The 23,622-nt window shown below is 36.8% G+C and overlaps 2 protein-coding genes across 2 annotated transcripts in view; one reads left to right on the top strand and one right to left on the bottom strand.

The window, feature by feature from the left end:
* The window catches only part of ANKAR (ankyrin and armadillo repeat containing), a gene marked incomplete at both ends in the record, with an annotated part of 72,592 nt that extends 68,500 nt beyond the window's left edge, over positions 1-4,092 (top strand). The window contains 2 exon segments of the mRNA XM_079710723.1: positions 2,522-2,568; positions 3,848-4,092. Coding sequence (XP_079566849.1) covers positions 2,522-2,568; positions 3,848-4,092 — 292 coding nt within the window.
* OSGEPL1 (O-sialoglycoprotein endopeptidase like 1) lies at positions 182-16,105 on the bottom strand (the record flags this gene model as incomplete). The annotated part of the gene is made up of 8 exons (XM_079710725.1): positions 182-474; positions 7,511-7,617; positions 9,094-9,165; positions 9,289-9,419; positions 10,553-10,701; positions 10,778-10,982; positions 11,782-12,169; positions 15,885-16,105. 7 exons carry the CDS (start codon positions 16,103-16,105, stop codon positions 7,539-7,541), a joined length of 1,245 nt encoding a protein of 414 aa, XP_079566851.1. The 3' UTR covers positions 182-474; positions 7,511-7,538.
* Positions 16,106-23,622: the final 7,517 nt, after the last annotated feature.

Below are 23,622 nucleotides of genomic sequence, written 5' to 3'. Positions count from 1 at the left end.
AAGTTTAAGGAAGATCAAACACGGGGAACTGTCCTTGTTATGAATCTATGCATTGTAAAACAAAGGATACACTTCATTCTAAATGTCCACTGCCAAAGCCTGTTTTAATTCTGAGTTAGCAACAGAATTGTAAGTGCAGACAAGAATACAACCTGATCTTGGGGATCCTGTCTGGCCAGGATTATTCATCCACGTTTCAGAAAAGTTTCTGGAAGACTGGTTGCCTCCAAGTCTGATCCAGGAAGCCATTTTTTTGTAGACTGGAGTATATTTGAGAGCTCTGAGGCAACCAGGAATGTCACTATGACCTTGGCATCAAATGGGACTCTTAGACTTGATCCAAAGCTAGGCCAAATTCCCAGGGCAGAAACAGGGCTAAATCAGACCCTGTGGTTCAAGTTATGGCAAAGTTTGCCAGGCATTTATTCAGACGATTTTGCCTCAGTGTTGTAGTTCTATCATGAACTTAAGTTTCTGAAAAAAGAGAGAAGAGGAGAGTATCCTTACAATGGACATATTTTCTTTTCTTCTGTAATTGTAGCTGAATGACAAGTCTCTGCAGATAGTGCTATTTACATATAGGAAACAGAACTACTCAAGATATGTTATTAACTCTACAATAATAGAAGAGAATAGGACCCAACAGTGTATCATGGTTCTATAAGTCAATTTTAAGTATAGAGAAAAATGAGTATATCTTCAGAGTCACTTTAATTTGAATTCTTTGAAAAACTGAAAACCCCAAACTGATTATCTAATTTTATATAATAAGCCAGGGAAAACTAAATTACAATTGCTTTAATTGACAATGTTAAAAGAAATATTTACCAGTTCAAAAAATTAATTTAGTTTAAATAATGGAAGTATTATTTTACAGTCACTCCCACAGCTAGCCCATACGGCAACTTTTTGGGAATTAGAAAAAGATGCCCCTTCCTCAGTACACTTTACTGCCATCCCCTGGAAAATGGTTGTAGTAACCATACAAATCTATGACTGTAAGGTGAATGGCACCCTCTGGAGTTGTGAACGCTCAACTTTCAGGATTATAAGCAGTAACAAGTGGTCAGTAAACTTATAGGAATGGCTACCAAGTGAGGTGGAACTGGTAAGCAAATAACAATTACTCCCATAACTAATAATAATTCTATGCACTCTCCTTAAAGCATTTACATAGACTAGTCCCTTTAATTTTCATAACAATCCTATAAAGGAATTTGATTTAAATGAAACTATGGGAAACGCACTAAAAGATTAAGTTCCACAAAATATTCCTTGATTCCACTACTGGAAACCTGAAGTAGATTGATTTTGGTTGGGATCACAACATCATTGTTTTGGAGTATATTCCACTTCTCTATTCCCACACCCCTATTCAGCCCCAAGAATGGCAGATTAGAAGAGTCTTTGGACATATAAATTTTGAAGTATGTAGAGAGCCATAATTTTACTGTTAACTGACCCTGCATGAAAGTACTCTGAGCCTAACAGTAGCTAGTTTCACGTGACCCTATAGTCATGAAGTTGGCCTATTGAATAGATTGGGCCTGTGCCTCAGTAAAGTTGACAACAGCAAATGTTCCTCATCAAATTAACCAGGAACACATTTGTGATAAGCAGTTTTAACATTTTAACTTTAATCAAGACTTAACATTTTATTACCAGGGAAATTGTGTAATACCATATTTATATGTTACATGTATACAGGATGATGATTAAAATAATACTTCTTTTAAAGCCACACACATCATATTAACTTAGGTATACCTTGTTATTCTTTGGCTTGAAACATTTCATAGGTATTACATTGCTTTGAAAATAAAGTTTAAATTTTCTCTTATTCTTAATACATAAAATGACCTGATCTTTATTCTCCAACCTTATCTCCCATCATGTCTCCAGATACCTTTAATTCCAATCACACCAGACTACTTAGTGCCCTTTGAACTTGCCATACTGTTTTTTTTTTTTTTTTTTTTTTTTTGCGGTATGCGGGCCTCTCACTGTTGTGGCCTCTCCCATTGCGGAGCACAGGCTCCGGACGCACAGGCTCAGCGGCCATGGCTCACGGGCCCAGCCGCTCCGCGGCATGTGGGATCTTCCCAGACCAGGGCACGAACCCGCATCCCCTGCATCGGCAGGCGGACTCTCAACCACTGCGCCACCAGGGAAGCCCATCCATACTGTTTTATAGTATGTAATTTTTCATATCCTATTCCCTCTATCTGGAATACCCGCCCCCCCCACCTCATCCATTTAAAGACCTATTTTCTTCAGAATCTAACTGAAGTGTCTCTTCTTCCATGGAGCTTTCCCTGATCACTTCAAGCAGATTTACTCTTCCAAATGTTTTGGGTGATAAGCGAGTCAACGAGTGACAGAATATAAAACACCTACAGGTAACATGCATAGTTAGTACAGGTAACGTATAAATTAGACCATTTGGCACTGAACATGGTAGCTGGGTGTACGAAGTCTTTATATATATCTAGTTTTTGTGATAAAAATGTTTTCCTTTTAGTCTGGAGAAAAATGGAGGGCCATCCATAATTCCTGTCTTTAAAAAAGGTAATTGATTTTTCTTTTATACTTTCTAGCCCTGACACTTTATAATTGTTCATTTCTAAGAATTCAAAATGTAGGGACTATCAAAAAAATGTTTACCTGTATACTTATGCTTTTCTAATTCTATATACCTAAAATATCTTCCCATTTACAAGCCCATGTTAATCATTTCTTTTAAGGCTTCCCTAATAATATCACTTGACAGAAATCCCTCTTTGCTTTTTCCTACAAGACATGCATAGAAGTCATTATTGAAACAACATGTAAATATGACTTTAATTACGATCTTGCTATTATTCTGTTTCATGTACAACTTGTCTATCTTATAAGTTCTTAGGGCAGAGACCAGTTTCCACTGATACTATGTACAGTTTTATACAAAGTTGGCAGATGATGGCTGAGTGGCCTAGGCCTGCGAGATCAGAGTCTAGATCTTATAATGTTACTCATCAATTCCTATCAGACATGTAATGGGGAAAATAAATTACTTACTGGTTTTATGTATATGCTTAGTGTTTGTTCATGTGTGCATAGTGTAGGACCAAAATCAGTCTTACTTGGTATATTACCTTACTGTCAAAAGCAAAAATAGAACCTTTTGAAATCAAGATCACTTTGCTGGAGTCACAAATGGAAAGAGAGAGAATAAGAAAAGAAAAGGAGAGGAAAGAACTTCATTTATTCAGGGAGATATGAGGGAAGCTAAGCATGTGTGGGAGGCTATTATTTCTGAATCTCATGGGTAGAAGAACGTCTGGTTTTTGTATAGCTTCTTTAGTGTAAGAGTAATTTACATAAAAGAATAAAGCCAGTTCCATTATTCCTTCACTTTAATATTGGTTTCTGAATAACAATATGTATACCAGTATCGGTCTGATAAAGTTTTCACAAGTTTGTAGTAACATAAGAAAAAATAAGGACAATCAAATTTCTGATAAAGTTAATTTCATTCAAGTAAAGTCCTCCATTTTGAGATAATGCCTTTTACACTTTCTATTGACATTAAAATATTCCTTCTTTTACAAAACGGTGTTTAAAGTAGCTGGCATTTATTCTTTCGCTAGTGCAAACTTGGCATAATAAAAAGTTGGCAACTGTATATTGATCCCCACAAATTTTTGCACTCTGGCATTTGAAAGTCTGGAAGCTACTGATCTGTTCTCTTAGTATGTCTTAGTGATGTGAAGAAAACAGAAATATATAGAACTAAAAGCAATGAGACTATACCTAGGGCCTTTAGGCTTAAGAAAGAGACACTTAATTGTGGCTCTCTAATTTTTAGGGAAAGAGCACCGAAGAAAATTAAAACCCAAAATTCAACCAAGAGATTCTTTGACTTTTATAACTCCTGTAACTAACTTCATGGGACTCTTCAAAACAAAACAGACCACTGTTTCTCACAATATTTTTTCCTTTTCACCTGCAATTTCATCAGATATCACAACTGTATCAAGACCAAGAATAGTGCTTTTGAGCCAACTTGGGAAACATGTACAGAAAGCTAATCCGGAGCCTGCAGAAGGCTAATTAAAAACATTTTAGTGTAAAAGGACTCCTGAGCAATTTTTTAAATTTTTTTATTTTTAATTGTGGTAAAATATACATAACTGAGTAATCTTTTTGAATGGAAGTTCTTGATATTGATGCTTAACAAATTTTCCTTAGCATGTCTACTGGAATTTAACATCAGGCCAGAATTATGGTTTCAAAAAATAAGTAGAATTTTCTATAATAGAATGCCTGCACTTAAAACTATTAAGATATAGCAACTGACACAAGTGGCACAATTAGTGTATATATCAAGTGTTAGAAACATTTTAAAATAAGAAACATTTTTAAATTGGTATGCTGGGCTAAAAAGACCTGATTCAAAGTAGGCTACATGTTAACACTCACTGTACTACCTTAAGATATTCAATGATAAATACTACAGGTACACAAGTCTTCTAAAATCTGAAATGTATATTTTTAAAAACATTTTACTAAAAAAAAATTTGAAATCATTTCCCATCAAGCACAAAAGTATGGCTAAAAAGTGTGGCCACCACTGTTGACCATTCTCCATACGTACAGAGTATCTTTGGTTTGCAGCTGGAATAGATGACATTCTTTGTGGCTTAGAATCATGTGATGTCTTTGCCCAACCAGTATTGTTTCCAGTAGGTGCAAGTTTGTTTTTTTTTTTTTCGGTACGTGGGCCTCTCACTGTTGTGGCCTCTCCCGTTGTGGAGCACAGGTTCCGGATGCGCAGGCTCAGCGGCCATGGCTGACGGGCCTAGCCGCTCCGCGGCATGTGGGATCTTCCCGGACCGGGGCACGAACCCGTGTCCCCTGCATCGGCAGGTGGACTCTCAACCACTGCGCCACCAGGGAAGCCCCAGTAAGTGCAAGTTTTGATGTATGTCTGCTTCTCATATTTTTACAGCAGCAAATGGATTTGATATAAAAGCTAACTAGGTTTCAGTGGGTCCTTTAAAGAGCCACCATTTTTCTCTGTCCACTTTGCTCAATTGTCTCTATAGTCTACCTGGGCTGCAGTGAACACATACATTAATTAGCCGTTATTTTCTCCAACATGCCTTAACATAACAGTAATGATGGTGGTGACTGCAGCTACAGGTACTCAGGGCTTTCTGTGTGCCATAGTCCAAAGCCTGTGCTCTTAACCACTGTACAATAAGAGACCACTTTAATCTTCAAATTCGATTCAAAATTATCTTAATAGCTCTGAGTCACAACTTCCTGGTGGAATTCTGAGAAGAATGGCATATTTTATACTAGAAAGGGATAAATAATTCAAATGATACAAACCTGTGTCATTTATTCAGCACTGTTAAGAATTCATATCATTGGAAACATTAAGCCTCTGTAGACATTCAAAAAAAAAAAAGCCTTTAGACAGCAAACTTTGAGCTTTGAAACTGGCTTCAGGTGGTTTCAAAGTTGATGATCAGGGTTTTTTTGCATTAAGTAACATAGACATTTCCTGAGTATCTTGGCCTAGCCGGACCATCCTACCACGCTTAAAACTTTACAGTATTTCTCCTTAAGTACAGCCCCAAAATACAGATTACTTTTATTACCCTGCACTTTCTTTTTATTTTTAAAAATTATACATAAGATGAGAAAGGCCTCAATATATAGAGAGTTTCAGCAAATTGCCTGCCTCTTACCTGTACTATAAGCTAACTCTGGCACACATGCTTGCCAATATAGAGTTCAGTGTTTCTCCCTTTCTCTTCCTTTCTTCTGGCTAAATACTGAAAGACCTAAATATATGGAATGCTTCCAGAATTTCCTTGTTTTCTTTATCTGTAGTTTACCTGATTTATATCATGAACTTAATTTTGACATGTGTGTTTGTAGCATCTGGAATAGTTTTGATACTTAGAAATTTTAAGAACTTAGATTATAGATATTCCTATTTTATGAAATCTGTGATGGTGGGAAAAAATTTTGGTCAATTTTCTTCCATAGTTTATATGCACCCTTATTGTAACAGCTAAAGCAAATACACTTTCTGTGAATTTAGATTCACATGATACAGAATACAAATCCAAATGTAAAAGGTGAATTCACAAACTAATAGTTTCTTCTAAATTATAGTTACAAACCAATTATATCATACCTGTACCTCAACATCAAAGAATGTAAGCTTTATAAATGTTGCTATTTCTATATGTTCTCTCATATAAATTATATTTCCAGGATAAAATGGAGGATCATAAAGCAATATCCTATGATCACAATTCTAGAAAAAAGAATTACTTATGGAATTTCCCAAAAGGGAAGGTCACCTTAAGGAAGGATTAAAATAAGAAATTTTTTCATTCTAGATTTTTATCCTTAACCTTTAGTTTCTCAATAAAGCAAGTCACTGATTAGAAAATTAACAATTTGATCCAGTATGGATGATGTAACATAAATCTCTACTAGCAAAATCTCTCAAAGGACATTAAATAGTTAGTAGCATCATCCTTATATTCAAAGGACAGTACATTCAGTTATTTTAATCTGGGCAGAAAAAAAGTCATGAACTGTTATGATGTCTGCAGTAAAAGTCAGAGTCAAAGGACATTATCCAAAAATAAAACAGCCCCTTTCACCTCATATATTTTCACTGATTAAATATAGTTTCTAAAATAATGAATGTGGGGCTTCCCTGGTGGCGCAGTGGTTGAGAGTCCGCCTGCCGATGCAGGGGACATGGGTTCGTGCCCCGGTCCGGGAAGATCCCACAGGCCGCGGAGCGGCTGGGCCCATGAACCATGGCCGCTGAGCCTGCGCATCCGGAGCCTGTGCTCCGCAACAGGAGAGGCCACAACAGTGAGGCCCGCATACTGCCAAAAAAAAATAATAATAATAATAAAATAATGAATGTGAATATATGTGGCCAACTAAAAAGTACAATATACACTCGAGGGATTACTTGCATGTCATATTTCTTAAAATCCCGTTTAAAGAAATGTATAGAAATCCCATTTGCTCCAGAGAAGATACCAAATAATATATATATTTTTATAATTACTAACATATATTCTTTTGTTTTGACTTAGAATTCTTGAGTTGACATGACTTTGACCTGGCTACCTTTCTAAAATTGCTCTATCATTAGAAAAGTCAGGCTAATGTATCCTGATATGAAAAAGGGGGGTAAAGATCTATGCCTGTATAATATGGGGCCAGGATTTAGCAGAATTGCTATATTTTTTCCAAGGTTTTTCTTTCTACTTGCCAATATCAGTATATTCTTTTTCCCACAAGATGTTTTATTTGGTTTTTTATAATAATAAAAACCCTATACTCCCTTCTAAGACTATAACATATTATTATAGTCTCTCAGAAGAGCAGGTTAAACATCAAACATAAAAAGGATAACAAAGAAGTCTTGATGAACAATTAGTATTATATATTTGATATAAAAAAATCAAAACTTTACTACTACCTTTAGGGATTTTTTTGAAAAGCAAAAATCAAATCTTCATTTTTAATCGTGGTACTTTTATGGCAGCTTCTCCAACTTCTTTTGATATATCTGCTCCAAGAGGACATCTGCATCAAAATCAGACAAATCACATTACTTCAAATTATTTTATATTATTTGTTTACTGATCTGTTACTAGCTCTGCAAACTACCTGCTTAGAATTCTGACAAACAATATATGTATCTAGTGTATAAGTGATTATATGTGATGGTGGTTCTTGAACACATAAAAATACAATAGGACCTCAAACCAGAATAATGGGTGAAGGAAGGCTAAAAATCTAAATTGGACAATTTATTAAAACCACTTTGAGGTATAATTGACATGTTAAAAGCTATAAATATTTAATGCATACAATTCAATGAGTTTGGGGTTGAGATGTTTTTGAAAGAGTTCTCTCTCAAATACTGTAAATAAATAAAAACTTGAAACAGAAATAACAAAAAATTGCCTTATAATGCTCTACAAAGCTAACAGGGTAAAAACAGTTTACCATACAAAGTCAGACCTGCATTTATTCCAACTTCAGAAATTCTCCAGGTTTCTACCGTTCTTCTCTGAGGTTTCAAAAGCTAGCTTGCTCCTTTTCTACCTTCCTTTGTCACTGGTGGCAGGAGAGGTCTTAGATCCTACCCTCTTTCTCTGTTCTTCCTCAATAAATACTTTTGGCCTCAGATTTCTGCTTTTGTACAATGTTGCCCTATACAAGGCTTCAAATGGACCCCAACCTAAAAAAAGCCATCATCTCCAGTCTCAACACTGCCACAAGAAGGCAGTGTTGGATCAGATGGTAGATTCTACCTGAGGCTAGGCCATCAACTTAAGGGATTCTTTCTACTAGTAGTTTAGTCACTACTAACTAAACTCTGTTCATTTATGATCAGCCTTAATAGTCTATGGTTCACATACGTATAGTTATATATTAAAATGCTGAAAAGTTTAAAACAGCAGATGAAACACTCTTGAAAACAGAATTATGTTAGATTATGAAACATAATCATGCTTTACTGTTTTTACTATTCCAGAATTAGCTTAGACCAGAACTTGATAACAAATTGAAAAACTGTGCTACTCCTAGGAACTTTGATTTGGGAGAGGAAATAAGGCTTGCAGAAAACAGCTATCTTTTGGCCATTTCTCAGCTGCCTGTGGAGAAGTATACTCACAACCCAGTCTCACACCTGAATGCTTTTTGCACATTTTCCTTAAGTTTCCAGCACGGCAGCTGATGCTGAGATGGTCCTAACACTGCAAAAGTCCAGGTCATGGACATGGTTTCCATTCTGGTCCCCAATGAGGGAATTCATCATCCTTACCCACTGCCTGTTTCTAACCTATGATTTGTCAACATTTATATAATTTAATGCTATAACAAAAATATTTCTTATAAGGTATCTAACGCTTAGGTTAGATGAAAAAAATTAATGTACTCTTTCTTCAAGTACCACCAGAGTGTCAATGAAAACCTCAAATATAAAAGCAAAATCCAGGCTTTGACTTTTACAATGCAACTTGCATAAAGATTATGAATGGTACCACGTACTTTGGCTCATAGCGGATGCCTTCTGTGCTGTGTAAAATGCCCAAGCCAGCACGCAATCTTTCAACACCATTCCTAAATAAGAATCAATAAAAATAAAATAACTAGCCCAAGATTTAAAGGAAAAAAATTTAGCATGATGAAATGGCAATTAATATTTGCATAATTATGAGTGAAGCACAAACATCTATGGCTTACCACGCAATCATAATGCCATTGTCAGTGCACAGTCTGGGAGGAGGACACAACAAAGTGCATTGTGTTGCATCTGTCACGATTTCCAGAGCTTTTCGGATATGTAAGTTACTTGCAACGCCTCCAGATGCAACCTGAAAAAGTTGAGAAAACCAAAATTAACAAATATCACACATGAATATGAGCTAAGCTGTGAGCTAAACCTGGGGGAAGTACCAGCATTATACAGTAAGACAATATCACATTTTGGTAGGTGGGTAATGAGCAAGTGATATATCTATATAATAAACATTTGCAAAAGAAACAAAGATCACCCAAAATTTCAATATTACCATATGATCACTTTCATTTTTGTACATTTTCTTCTAACCCTTTTCTCATTACAATCATAGTACAGTATTTTAGACCCTGCAGTTTTCACTTAAAAGCATTTTTTTTCATTTTACTACATAATTCTTAAACTATTACCTTTGATATTTGTGTAATATTCCATTTTGTGAACCTACCATTTAAATATTTTTCTTGCTTTACAATTTTCCAAAGAATGAAGTTTAAGATACAGTTACACAGGAAATTTATCAAGGCTTTTAAGCACATTTAAAGGGATTTCATCAAAGGAACATAAATCTGAAGGAAACAGCCTATTTTTCCTTCAATAATGACAGCGGTTATACTGCATTTTGTTTCATACTGTAAACCCTCTTTTAAATTCAATAAGATGCAGCCTTGAACTTTTTTGCCACACAGGCTATACAGATGTCCTATAAAGCCGCCAGGCCTGTACAGGGATTGGCTGTTAAAAGTTTTGTTTTGTTTTTTAAAATTATTATTTATTTTTGGCTGCATTGGGTCTTCGTTGCTGCACGTGGGCTTTCTCTAGTTGTGGCAAGAGGTCTTCTCATTTTGGTGGCTTCTCTTGTTGCGAAGCACGGGCTCCAGGCACACGGGCTCAGTAGTTGTGGCTCACGGGATCTAGAGCGCAGGCTCAGTAGTCGTGGTGCACGGGCTTAGTTGCTTCGCGGCATGTGGGATCTTCCCAGACCAGGGCTCGAACCCACGTCCCCTGTGTTGGCAGGCGAATTCTTAACCACTGCACCACCAGGGAAATCCCAATGGCTGTTAGTTTTTATTCTACGTGATTTCATACTGTCAGGGATAGCATATGGCATAAAGATCTTTTCATCCTATGCTTAGGGTCAATTAATCTCTGGGAAGAAAAGTAACATACTGTAAAGGATTACTACTATTCTAAAATTACAAAACTTACCAGTACTGCATTACTTTGACATAACAAGTCTCTCTGCTTGCAAAATAGGATAGCACGATGTGTTCTTTTTGCAATGTGGCAGGCTACCGTGTGCTGTACTGCAGCAGCAATATCTGCAGCTGAAGACAGGATTTGCCCCTTCTCAATACCTGCAGGAATGAGCAGGTATTTTTAGGTACAATCCAGTACTACTTATTTGTCCAACTTTACTAATTAGAAATATACCTTCTTCTTTTTCCTTTTGCATTATCATCTTATCAATAATGTGATGAAGTCCAGAAAAAGAAAAATCACAGTTTTTAGCACGTTGCATGGGAGGTTTGAAATCAAAATGCAATTTATTTCCCTGTTTGGCCAAATGTTCTATAGCCTTCCCACCACTCATAGTGGAGCACTCTGGATGTTTTATTAAAGAAAGTCTTCTTGCTACCTATCAAAAACAAACAAAAATTTTTGTAATGTCATGAAACTGTACATTTTGAAACCAGGGTGCAAAGGAAATGAATTTTACCCTGGGTGAATAAGACATGCAATACTTTTACAAACATGGACCAGAGCTGGTGGTCAGTCAAGACAGACAATCTTGCTGTTTCTGACAACCTGATCAATAGTGGCCAATCACTGCCTTCCTATCTACTTTTGCTCTTCTACTGGGGATGGAAAATAGGTTTGAAAATGACAATGATTGCTTAATGATGAACTTCAAAAATAAGAACCTGTCCTACTTCTTCCAATCATTTCAGCTGTTGGCAACAGGTTTTTTGTATAAGGCAGTAGGCTTTAAGATTCTAAAACAAAGGAAAAGAAATCTGCTTGTCAGTGGTGTCAGCAACTATAACATTTAATAATAGAACTTTGTGCATCTTTAATGTCCTTATGTTATCTTTATATATCCTCTTATTTCGCTTTTTAAAGGTACATTACACTTCACAAAGCACTTTCTTTCACATATATTATGTTATTTGATTTAAAAAAGTGTATATACAAACTATTTGAGCCTTTATATACTGATGTAAACCTCATATCATTTTATTCGGAACGGGTAAGAAGGGATCTTTTATAAAATTATGTACTACTCTTTTTTTTTACTACTGCACATAATTTTTTTCAGTCTAAAATGATATTACTCAGAAATATTTAGATGAATAGCAGTAGTGTATCTATTACTATTTAGCTGAAACAGACACCTTAACAAAAAAGAATAGAGATATTAATTCTTAAATAATTACCTTGTCAAGCATGTCACCTGGCGCTATATCCAAAGACTTTCCAAGAAGCAGAAAATCTGAAACTCCTCTAACTAATGCCAAAAGACAATGACCTCCTGAAATCAAAAGAACTAAAAAAGGAAATTCTACTTTATTTGTCAACCTAATAGTAAGGGCATGAGCCTCCATATGATGAATGGGAATGAAGGGCTTTTTTAACTGGTCTACCAGCTGTAAGCTAAATGATAAGCCTACACCCAAGCTTAAAGCAAGTCCTGGTTTTATGGTAGTTGCAATTGCTGAGAGTTCACTTGGAGAGACTTTACTGGCAGAGAGAGCTTCTTGCACTATGCGTTGAATATTTTCTCTATGAAGCTGTTGAGCTACTGGAGGAATAATCCCACCTGTTCTGAAAGATATAAAAAAACAGCTTTTTATAATTTTAAGATTGTAAAAATAGAGAAAGAAAAAGTATATATTATGGCTGAAGGCACGTTTTCAAATTAACCATTATATAGCTAAACACATTAGTAAGTCAAGTATTTTCAAATTATGTGTGCCTTATAATGTGCAGTACATTATAAGAACTCACCATGCAGTGATTAAGGATGTTATTTAATGTCTCTGACTTTTCAAAACTGTATACAACAAACTCCTATGGATTTGTTTCTTGATAAATGAAATCACCAAAATAATTTTGAGAAGCATTCTAAGGAAGGAGTCTTGAATAAGGAAAGGACAGGATAAAACTGGATTTTAGGAAAATTAATCTATCTGACTGGAAGAAAAGAAATACTAACAGAGAGAAACATGAAGACAGTTTTGTGAAGAAGACGAGTTTATTTTTAAACACACTGCACTTGAGCTCATGGTAGGACGGCAGACAGCTTGAAATCCTGAAATAAAGTTTGAAATCCAATCTTTAATTGGATTGGTAATTTTGATTTTTGGTCCATGTAGGACAAGCAGTGGATGACCACTCCAAATGTCAAGAATGAAGAATTAGAAGGCAAAGTTGTTAGCAAAAAATGTGCCAGCAATGTGACTGATCAGAGAGGCAGAGCAAAACCATAGAGGGTCTGCAAGATGTACCTCTAATCCCAAAAAAACCTTCAAACATTGATGTTGTAAGATCTATATACACGGCATTCAATGAATATTTAATAGTTAAAATATGTACTGTGTCAGTCAGTGAGGGCAATATTTAAAAGAAATGATCTTATTTCAACACATCCATAATATAATACCATTTTCCTTAATTCTTCAAAGTGACTTTTTCTCCTATATTCCTCAATTCTGTTAATGGCATCAATAACCTCCTAATCACTTGGGTTTTTCCAGGCTTATCTTTATCTCCTTTCTTTCTCTTACTTTCCACATTTAATTAAGCTTATCACCATTGATAAGGTCAGCACTGTCCCACTGCCACCACCAAGTTCGAAAAGCTCTCATTAACTCAGTCTATTCAAAGCCTTCTAACTGTACTTCCCTAGATACATTCTCTGATCCTTGGAATTGTTCTATATGGTGTTGCCAGAAAAAAAGCACAGTGCTGACATCATCACTCACCTACTCAAAAGCTTTTACTTTCTTGGAATTTGGGAGACTTTAAATCCAAATCCTCTCCCTCCTACTCATTTCTTCCTCCTCCTACTTGCCTACTCCCCTTCCTTCCTGTGCCTCTTCTATGTATTATCTTCTAAGGATTATGCTAAGCATCAGAGACAAAAGAGATGAATAAGACCATGGCTTTATTCTCAAAGAATTAATTATGATTAATAAAATCAATTAATTAATAATCAAATAATAATTTGTAGACAGTATGGAAAGTGGATGATTAAAGAACAAAGCTAATAAAGAGGCAGTGAAACCATTTAGCCTGAAGACTGGAGCCAAGAGTCCAGGCAAGAGACAATAAGGGGTTGAACTAAGTGGAAAGTGGGAGGAAAAGTTTCAAGAAATATTTAGGAGGTAGATTTACTATGACTAGATGACTGATTTGGGTACAGAGTGGTGAGGGAGAAGTGTCAAGATTGTCCTTCAGGTCTCTGGCTCAAAAGAAAGAGCTCCTCTTCCAAGCAATCCTCTATTATTGCACTTTCCATGCTGTTTTACAATGACCTATTTACCTATCTGCCTTCTTCACTTATTTATAGTAGTAAGAGAAGTACTGTTGTTACTAGTAATAGGTAGGTTTTTTTGAGCCCTTGCTATTTGTCAAGACTGCACTAAATGCTTTAAAAGAATTCACATTTAACCTTCACAACAATATTATAAGCTGGTTGTCATTATTATCCCCATTTCACAGATAAGGACATTGAGACATAGAAAATGGTGCAAGGTCTCAAAACCAGTCAGTGGCTGAACCAGAATGTAAACCACTTTATATGGTAAGCTGCTCAGAGGAAAGGATCATATATATGTACCCACAGTGCCTCAGATGCTGCCTTGCAATTGTAGGTATTTAATAAATGATAAGATGCGCTGAGGAGATGGTACCAAATAGCTTATTTACCTATATATTCCTCTCAAGTGACTCATGCGCTAGCTAAACTGTTTGTCCAGTACTTTCTCACCTCTTTGCCTTTGCCAGTGATGCTCTCTCAGCCTACAATATTCTTTCCATCCTCTTTCATTGAAGGCCTAACTATCTCTCAAGGCCACTGACCCCTGCAACATGTCAGGTGCTATGCTGGGCACTAGGCATAGTGTAGCAGTTAATACAGACGCAGCCCCTGTCACCATGGAGCTGAGAGTCTATTGGGGGAAAGACTGTACATAAGTAAACAAACATAAAAATTATGAAAAGAATTATGAGGAAAATATGCAGGATATGGTATATAGAATAAACAGGGTGGGAGTACCTAATTTAGATTAAGTGGTTAGGGTAGGCCTTTCTGTGCAGCTAACATTTACATGTTCAAATGTCCAATACACCCCAAAATAATGAAAGGACTGTAAAACTGAGGCATGGTAATAAGTTATTGTCTGCACTACTTCTTTGATACTCACTTTATGCTGCCTTGCACTGCTAACTTTCCTTGTAGGTCTACATACCATGTCTCAAAGATTAGGTTAAGCTTCTTAAAGGCAAGGACTTGCTAGTATTTCACTGTGCCTTATTAAGACCTAACACAGTCCCTTCCATATAATATGTAACCATCAGAGGCCTACTCTGCCTCTTCACGTATACTATTTCTAATATTCTGTATTATTTCTATTATGCACCCCACAATCCTATAAGGCAGGTATTATCTTTCCCATTTTATGGATGTGAAAACAGAATCAGAGAGGATCAGGAACTTCCCAAAGTCAGAGCCAATACCAATCACTAATTCATGATTCACACACAGGTTTGTGATCTCAAAACACCAAACTTTTTCACTATTCAGATGTTGTAAATTAATGGCTTGAAGGCATATCTGAAGTGTATGGTATTTTAATATATTTGAATTACCTACTAATTTTTAAAATCTGGGAGATATTACCATAACATTCTGGATTTCCATTTTCTCTTGAAAATTCTGATAATCAAATAACATAAGGCCTACATTCTTGCATGGCAACAACTGGCTGGAGCTGAGTAGTGGCCTCCTATAGATATTTTCCACATTATACCCAGCCCACCTATTTATGTAACCTGCCTGGTGGCCCTCTGGAAAAATCTGAGTTTATAAACCTGGCACCATTCTGTGCTTTAATACAACAGTATATTATTATTTAAGTACCAATATGAATTATATGTGTAAATGTGAATAGGATTTTCTTTTGCAGTGATAAACACAGGCTAGAGGTCAGATCATACTTTCCTAGGACTTCAGTTGAGACCATGGAACACACAGGTGGACAAAAGAGGAAAAGGCATGAGGGGAAATCATGGATAAATATTGGAGTTTAGTTTCTTTTTGGCAACAGGATTAGCTAAGGTTGGGACCTTATTGTGGAGCTCCTTAAACGCCAGGTTGAGGGGTTTAAGGTTTTCTACAGCAGTTATTAGAAACTTTTGCATGAAAGAAGAAATTAGTTCTTAAAATTTAACTTTTATATGTAATAAATACAAAAAAAATTATTTCATTTTATTTTTCCAAAAAAAAGTGGAAACTACCAAGATAATGTCTACTCACTTTAAATGAACTTCGGTTTGGGAATGTATTGCTTCTCCCAAAACATTTCCAGTTTCATCCACCACAGCAGCTGCTGTATCATCACAACTGGTTTCAATTCCCAAAACTAGTTTATGAAGAAATAGCTTTCCAGGATGAAAATTAAAACTTCTTAGAAATTCATACATATTCCTTTTTGATGGATTAGAAAAAACTCCTGCTGTCTTATTCAATAGTAGCATATTTACTGTATAGATAATTCCTGGGAAAGAATTAAACAAACTATTATTTGGAACTGACATTAGCCACTAGCCCATTCAGTAAAGCAAAATTCCAAAAACTTGGTTTATTTTTCAATATATAGTTTTATAAAAATTTAGGAAAGTTTTGTAAAAGTTAGCAAAAAATTTTAGTCTGTAGAAATCTGTTAATATAAATAACAGTATGAATGAATATAATGCTCTTTAAGAGGGAAAACGGGAGGTTAGATATAAAATTTTTATTATTACTATTACTTGCATGTTGTTCTTACCAAACTATTGATTATTATTTATAAAACAGCTAATGTTACAGTACAACAGCTGCATGGATAGTCTTTTGAAAAGTGCTATTCATTTTTTTATAGCTAAAATTAAGACAAAATGTGGTTTAAAAAAAACAGTCAAACAATAAGGGCAAAATGGAACTGATGAAAATCAATGCATTCCATTTCCTAGAAACATCTTTCAAAAGAAAAATTTAATCATTTGGTCGGAAAACAAGAGTTCACATAAAACACGAAGTAAGATTTAGTCGTCTAAGTTTAGAAACAAGTGTTCTCATAAAGCTCATCTTTTTTTTTTTTTTTTTTGAGGTACGCGGGCCTCTCACTGTTGTGGCCTCTCCCGTTGCGGAGCACAGGCTCCGGACGCGCAGGCTCAGCGGCCATGGCTCACGGGCCCGGCCGCTTCGCGGCATGTGGGATCTTCCCGGACCGGGACACGAACTCGTGTCCCCTGCATCGGCAGGCGGACTCTCAACCACTGCGCCACCAGGGAAGCCCTCATAAAGCTAATCTTAAAAAAGTATCTCAGCTAAAATGACCGTAACCTAATACCTATTTTATCCACTAATTACAATTGTTTGAATTAAATCTCCATTTTTGCCACAGGTTTATCATAACAGGGATCTCCCCAAATCCTCTTTGGCCCCAATAACAGCAGTCCATCATTAAAGCACCCTGGTTTTTTCACACTGCCAAATATCTAGTCTCATGCCCCCCAGATCACCTGTTCTAAAACCTTCTAGATATTTAAGTAGGCTCTTTCCCTATCACACTAATGGACAAAATGGAAAAAAAATAGAAGAGCGAATATTGGAACTTTTATTGCTCCATAGGAGCAGAGGGCATCCAGGGATTAGAGATAAGCGATCTATTCACAGAGGACCCCTGCAGAAGATGCAGCCCCAACAGACGCGCCACGAGAAATTAGACTTATAGTCACTAAATCCAGCCAAGGAGGCTTGTGCGAAGCCCTCCTCGTTCGGGCCAGGAAGGATCCCAAGCGAACCCTGGGCACTTGGCCAGCGCTGGTCTCTGTCTGCTCTAAGAAGGCGAGGGACTCTGACTGGAACCGCTTTTCCAGGCGCGCGATAGCATCAGTGGAGAGAGGGCTGAGCAGTTTCACCCACCTTCCTCGTGAACGACAGTAACTAGTACTCGTCTACTTTCCGCAGCAAAGCCGATCGACCGCCCTTTCCTAGGCGCAAGGAAGCCCGAACCTGTCGCCCCGGAAGTGATGTCATCAACACGGTGCCCGCGTCCCGTCGCCAGGGTCATCTGGTATTCCCCTAGAGGGCGTCACTCTTCGAATAAATATTAGCACAAAGGCTCTCATTCCCCAGATCGTGCGCTCAAGCAATTCTCCCAGATTTGTAGGTAAGACTTCTGTAAGGTAACACGGCTAGTGACTGATCTAGTGGAGACTGAGCACAGATTCGACTACATAACATTTAGTTCTAAACACTATGCTACATTAAAAGAAAAAATATTTTTGCCTTAGGCTGGAATTTGGACACCACTGTGAGAAAAGTATGTCTTTGCTTACTCTGGAGGTAAAGTATGTACTTCAGCATAGTATGTACTCCTATTCTTTACCTCCTTCAGTCTTTTTTTGTTTTTATTTGTATGTGAACTTGTTACCATTTGGATAGATTTATCCCAATCTGTTTTTCTTCCCTGCTAGGCGCTAAGATTTTACTGAACAAGGACTTTATAAATGCAAAGTTGGACAGGGCTGGCACATGTATCTGCGCCTTGCATGGTGTGAAGCTCTTGGTATGAGGTAGGGAAGTCACAGTTTTGGTCTAGTGGCAGATGTGTAATTCATAATTTCCAGATATGTAAATTTATAATTATCAGGACATTAGTAAGAATTTTTAAGGTAGAACTTACGTTTATCAAAAATTTCATTTATGTGACAATAATAACCATAATTAACAATAAAGTGGCACTTACTATGTGCCAGGCACTGTTGCAGATTAATTAATCCTCACAACAATCGCATGAGGTAGTTACTGTCCTCATTTTGCAGATGAGACAACTGGACCACAGAGTTTGGGTGATTTGCAGGTTACACAGCTGGTAAGTGCAGAGCTAGTATTAGAAGTCACGCCATCTGCTCTGGAGTCTGTTTTCTTAACTGACAGAAGATTAAATAGTTCATATTTTCCCTAGGATGTGCTGTTGACCCAAAAGAGGAAAAAAGAAAACTTAAGACCTAAAGGTTAAGAAAAAGTAGTCATCCTGATTGCATATGATAGGTCAGGAGTTATTTTCTTATACACTGTGATCTATTCTGAACAAAAAATCATTCCCGTCTGGCATTTTCTTGCAACTTGAATTACTTTGTTCCAGTGCTCTCCTGTGCTGTCAAGAGTTATCCCTGTTGTGTTTGGTAGTATCAATAGTAGAATCCTTAACTGGGCACTCTTGGCTGGTGTTGAGTCTGAATGCTGCATTATGTGAAAGAGCCAAACTTTAGGACACATTAGGAAGAAATTTTATTGAGTGCATGTGGGTGGTAGAAAGAAATGGTACTTACATCAGTCCCACATATTTGGCAAGTGAAGGTATAAAGCTTCCATGTTCTTTATCGTACTGGAGAAGTTATTGCGGGAAAGGTAAGCTCTCTGGGGCTTGTCTGAGCTTTCATGAAGATCACATCATATGGTTTGAATGCCACATTCATGGGCATTCTCAAGAAAATATGGCTTAACCACTGTTAACTTCAACTTGAATTGAGAGCTCTGAATCTAAATATGTTCACTTTGTCTCTGCTATTGCTTAGCTTTCCGTTTGTAAACTTAAGAGGAAAACTTTATATAGAAGAATCTCTACAATACTCATTCCCTAATTATGTCTTACTAAACTGGATTTCGTTTTCACGTATCACATATTTATTGGTTCTTTCCTTTGTGCTAGGCAGTTTATTAGTTGTTAGGGATCAAAGATAAAATCCATTTTCTATTTTCAAGGAACTGAGTCTAATAATAGGCAATTACCATACAGCATTATGGAAAATGTGCATTGAGAGAAAAGTTGCGGGGGAAGGCGGTATCCACAGTCTAGCAGGACCATGGTGTGATGACTGGGTTTCAATATCTGATTCTTTTCTTAGGTTGAAATTGGTTTATCAGATCTGGAAGTGATTGGACTCTGTAGTGCTGAGTCACACACTCAATTTGCTAAGAAACTGCTATGTAAAACCCATAATACTAATGTATTAACTTAAGAGAAATGATGGAGGGTCTAGGATAGTTGAGCCTGCTGATCCTCACCTTCTCTGTGTTGATCAAATTACAGTGAAAGCCAGATCCAAATTATAACCAGATTGTTTAGCACAGTGGAATGGAAGCAATAGAAGTGAGTTTGGTGCTTTTAATGGCTAATATTTCAGGCCTGATGCACCCCTTTCCACTTGAGTCACATACCTGCCTTATGTTCTTCATAGGTTGGATTGTGCTAAAAATACACTGTCATTTGCCTTTCTCTTTTTAAAGTTTCTTTGCTGACAAATATTTTTTGATGTGGAACATTCTTTCATTAATGGTAATACCATCAATCAGGTCTCATCTTTGGAAGATATTTTGCTTTTTATTTCATTTGCAGAACGATTATGCTTATTTTACAAATTTACTGCTTTTTAAAAATTGTGTTAAAATATGTTAACAAAATCACCATTTTAAACAGTTCAGTGGCAATAAGTACATTCACATTTTTGTGCAACGGTCAGTACCATCCATCTCCAAAACTTTTTCCATCTTCCCCAGCTGAAACTCTGTATCCATTAATTTCCCATTTCCCTTTCATCCCAGCCCCTGGCAACCACCATTCTTTCTGTCTTTATGACTTTGACTGCTCTAGGTACCTCATGTAAGTGGGCTCACACAGTACTTGGCCTTTTGTGACTGGCTTATTTCACTTAGCATTAATGTCAAGGTTCATCCAGTGTGGTAGCATGTGTCAGAATTTCCTTCCTTTTAAAGCTAAATAATATTCCACTGTGTACATACACCATATTTTGTTTATGCATTCATCTGACAGTGGACACTTCGGTTACCTCCACCTTCTGACTGTTATGAATAGTGCTGGTATAAACGTGGGTCGTACAAGTATCTTTTCAAGTCCCTGCTTTCACTTCTTTGGGATATATACCCAGAAGTGGAATTGCTGGATCATATGGTAATTCTGTTAATTTTTTGAGAATTTGCCATACTCAGATGACCTTATTTTTCAAGTGCGTGGGGTCTACGTTTTTTGGCAGTAGAGGGAGAGGGTGAATTTCTTTGTTGCTTCCATAAACTCCCTATGACCATTAAGCACCATAATAGAAGCATGTGTTTGATAATTCAGAGGAGGGACAGATGTTTCAAAGCAGGATCATTGTATCAGGTTTTCATGTAGTAGCTGGTATACTCGTATTTTCCTGGGCAATAGCCAATAAATCATCTGCTCTTCTGTTTCCATTTAAAAAATTATAAAATGAAGAAGATAATGCATGCTTATCTTGCAAAATCTTCAAGTTTTTCAAAAAAGTGTTGTCAAAAAATTTGTAACTATATATTTGGAAAGTCAGAATATTTATGTATTATAAAATTCCTCTCGTATTTTAGAGTTCACTCTACAGTGTTAATGATGTAGTTTCTTTACTTATATTCTTGAATTTGAGAAGAATGTATTTTTATCAATGTAATTTTGCAGTTAAAGGACATAGTAATAAAATTGGCTTACCTGCTAACTTAAAATTATATAGAACTTTAGAGCTACAGGTTGAGCCACTTTCATAACCATTAGTTGTTCATTAGACTTGAATGAGTCAAGAAATAGAATAAATTACACTGCTATACTGAACATAAAATAAAATCCAAGTATATTTTTACTATTTTTTAATTATGAAATATTTTAGATGAAAAAGGGTCAAGAATAATATAATCAACTTTTGTGAACCCAACACCCAATTTAAGCGCTAAAGTATCACCCAATACAGTTGAGCTTTCTGGGTACTGTATACCCAAGATATTCAGTATTTTAAATTTGATGTTTATAATTCTTATACATTCACCTGTAGCTAAACAAAAGCTTTTAAACCCCATATAACAAACTATCTGCTGAATCATTTTTAACTGGAACTGAAATTAGGGAGTAAAATAAAAACCTGAGACATTTCACTACTTTTTAACATCAAGCAAAATAAAGGGTTTATCTTTGCTATTCTCTTACCTACCTTACTTCCCTGCCCAGTGCTACTCAAAAATTCCTTTTATTTTACCTAGACTTGTCTTCCCAGTACTAAATTTGTTTACATTTCCAACATCAATATGTAATATCCATGTAACTGTTTTGGGAATTACACTTTTCTATCTGTCCTGTGAAAGATTATTAAACTGCATTGGTCTATACTGGGTTGCTGCATTTGTCTTTTGCAGGATTAGCATGAGGGTATTTTGGAGTCATATTTACTAGTGATATATACTAAAATAGGAGACATACTATAAGAGAAATATATTACATGAGAAGATTCACCTTCAGCTAGACAAGATGAATCAATAGGCTAAAATCTAACAACATGGGGATCTATAGAAAAAATAAGAAATCTTAGACTTTGCTTTAATAAATCCATTAAATAAGTACATGAAGGGAAAGCCACCATTGAACAGCGCTACATGTTGGGACTTGAGGTTTTAGTGACCATAAAGTGAATCAGTGATACGTGGCTCTCAAAATAGCTAAAATGATAGGCTGCATTAAAAATAAAAAGTATCCAGGGCTTCCCTGGTGGCGCAGTGGTTGGGAGTCCGCCTGCCGATGCAGGGGACACGGGTTCGTGCCCTGGTCCGGGAAGATCCCACATGCCGCAGAGCGGCTGGGCCCGTGAGCCATAGCCGCTGAGCCTGTGCGTCCGGAGCCTGTGCTCTGCAACAAGAGAGGCCACAACAGTGAGAGGCCCGCGTACCGCAAAAAAAATAAAAAATAAAAATAAAAAGTATCCAGAACAAGGTAAGTGGTACTGTTGTAGTGACATCACATCTATCACCTCTTGTAGTTAGCTTAGGGCTATATAATAATAAATTGCAACTTACAGCACAATTATCAGGATAGTGGGAGAAATTTGAAACCGTATCATATGGAAAATGGTGAAGGCTCTGGTAATATTCAGTGCCGTTGATAACAGTTTAAAAGTTAACTAATTGAAGAGTTATACAGAATAAGGATTAAATTTTGGCTCACTGTAAAACATGTTATAAATTCCATAAGAAAAATGCAGTCTTGTAAGTTGTAAGTCTTCCTTTATTAGTGCTAACACAGAACTGAATAAAGGTGTCACTGAAACTGAATAGAGGGTTGATGAAAGTTCAAGGTAAAGGATGGGGCTGAATTACAGCCTCTAAGGTCTTTTCCAACTCTTAGCATCATATAGTTTTATAAGGCTAATTCATACAGATATTAGTTAAGGAGATAGCTATGCCCCTTCAGGATCTTTCTAGTTTAATTGACAATAGTGACATAAACCTAAAAATACCATTCTATGTTTAAAAAAAAAAATAAAGGATGAGGCAAGTCAAAAGAACACAGGAGTGGGCTTCCCTGGTGGCGCAGTGGTTGAGAGTCCGCCTGCCGATGCAGGGGACACGGGTTCGTGCCCCAGTCTGGGAAGATCCCACATCTCGCAGAGCGGCTAGGCCCATGAGCCATGGCCACTGAGCCTGTGTGTCTGGAGCCTGTGCTCCGCAACGGGAGAGGCCACAACAGTGAGAGGCCTGTGTACCACAAAAAAAAAAAAAAAAAAAGAACACAGGAGTTAACTTGGGAAGTTCCACTGGGAACTCCCAATGGTCAAAGATGGGGGACAGGGGCTTCCCTGGTGGCGCAGTGGTTGAGAGTCTGCCTGCCGATGCAGGGGACACGGGTTCGTGCCCCGGTCCGGGAAGATCCCACATGCCGTGGAGCGGCTGGGCCCGTGAGCCATGGCCGCTGAGCCTGCGCATCCGGAGCCTGTGCTCCGCAACGGGAGAGGCCACAACAGTGAGAGGCCTGCGTACCGCAAAAAAAAAAAAAAAAAAAAAAGATGGGGGACAGTTTTAGCAACAAATTAATAATGATTATAATGGATATATAAACCAAAGAATAAAATATCCATGAGTCCATAATATAAATGATTGAATAAATAAATGGAAGAGAAAGGAAAAATATTCCTTACAAAAGAATTCCAATAAATAC

The sequence above is a fragment of the Hyperoodon ampullatus genome (assembly GCF_949752795.1).
Source record: "Hyperoodon ampullatus genome assembly, chromosome: 8".
In the NCBI taxonomy this organism is placed as follows: Eukaryota; Metazoa; Chordata; class Mammalia; order Artiodactyla; family Ziphiidae; genus Hyperoodon; species Hyperoodon ampullatus.
Note: the sequence above shows the minus strand (reverse complement) of the source record. Positions and strands in the feature narration are given on the sequence as shown.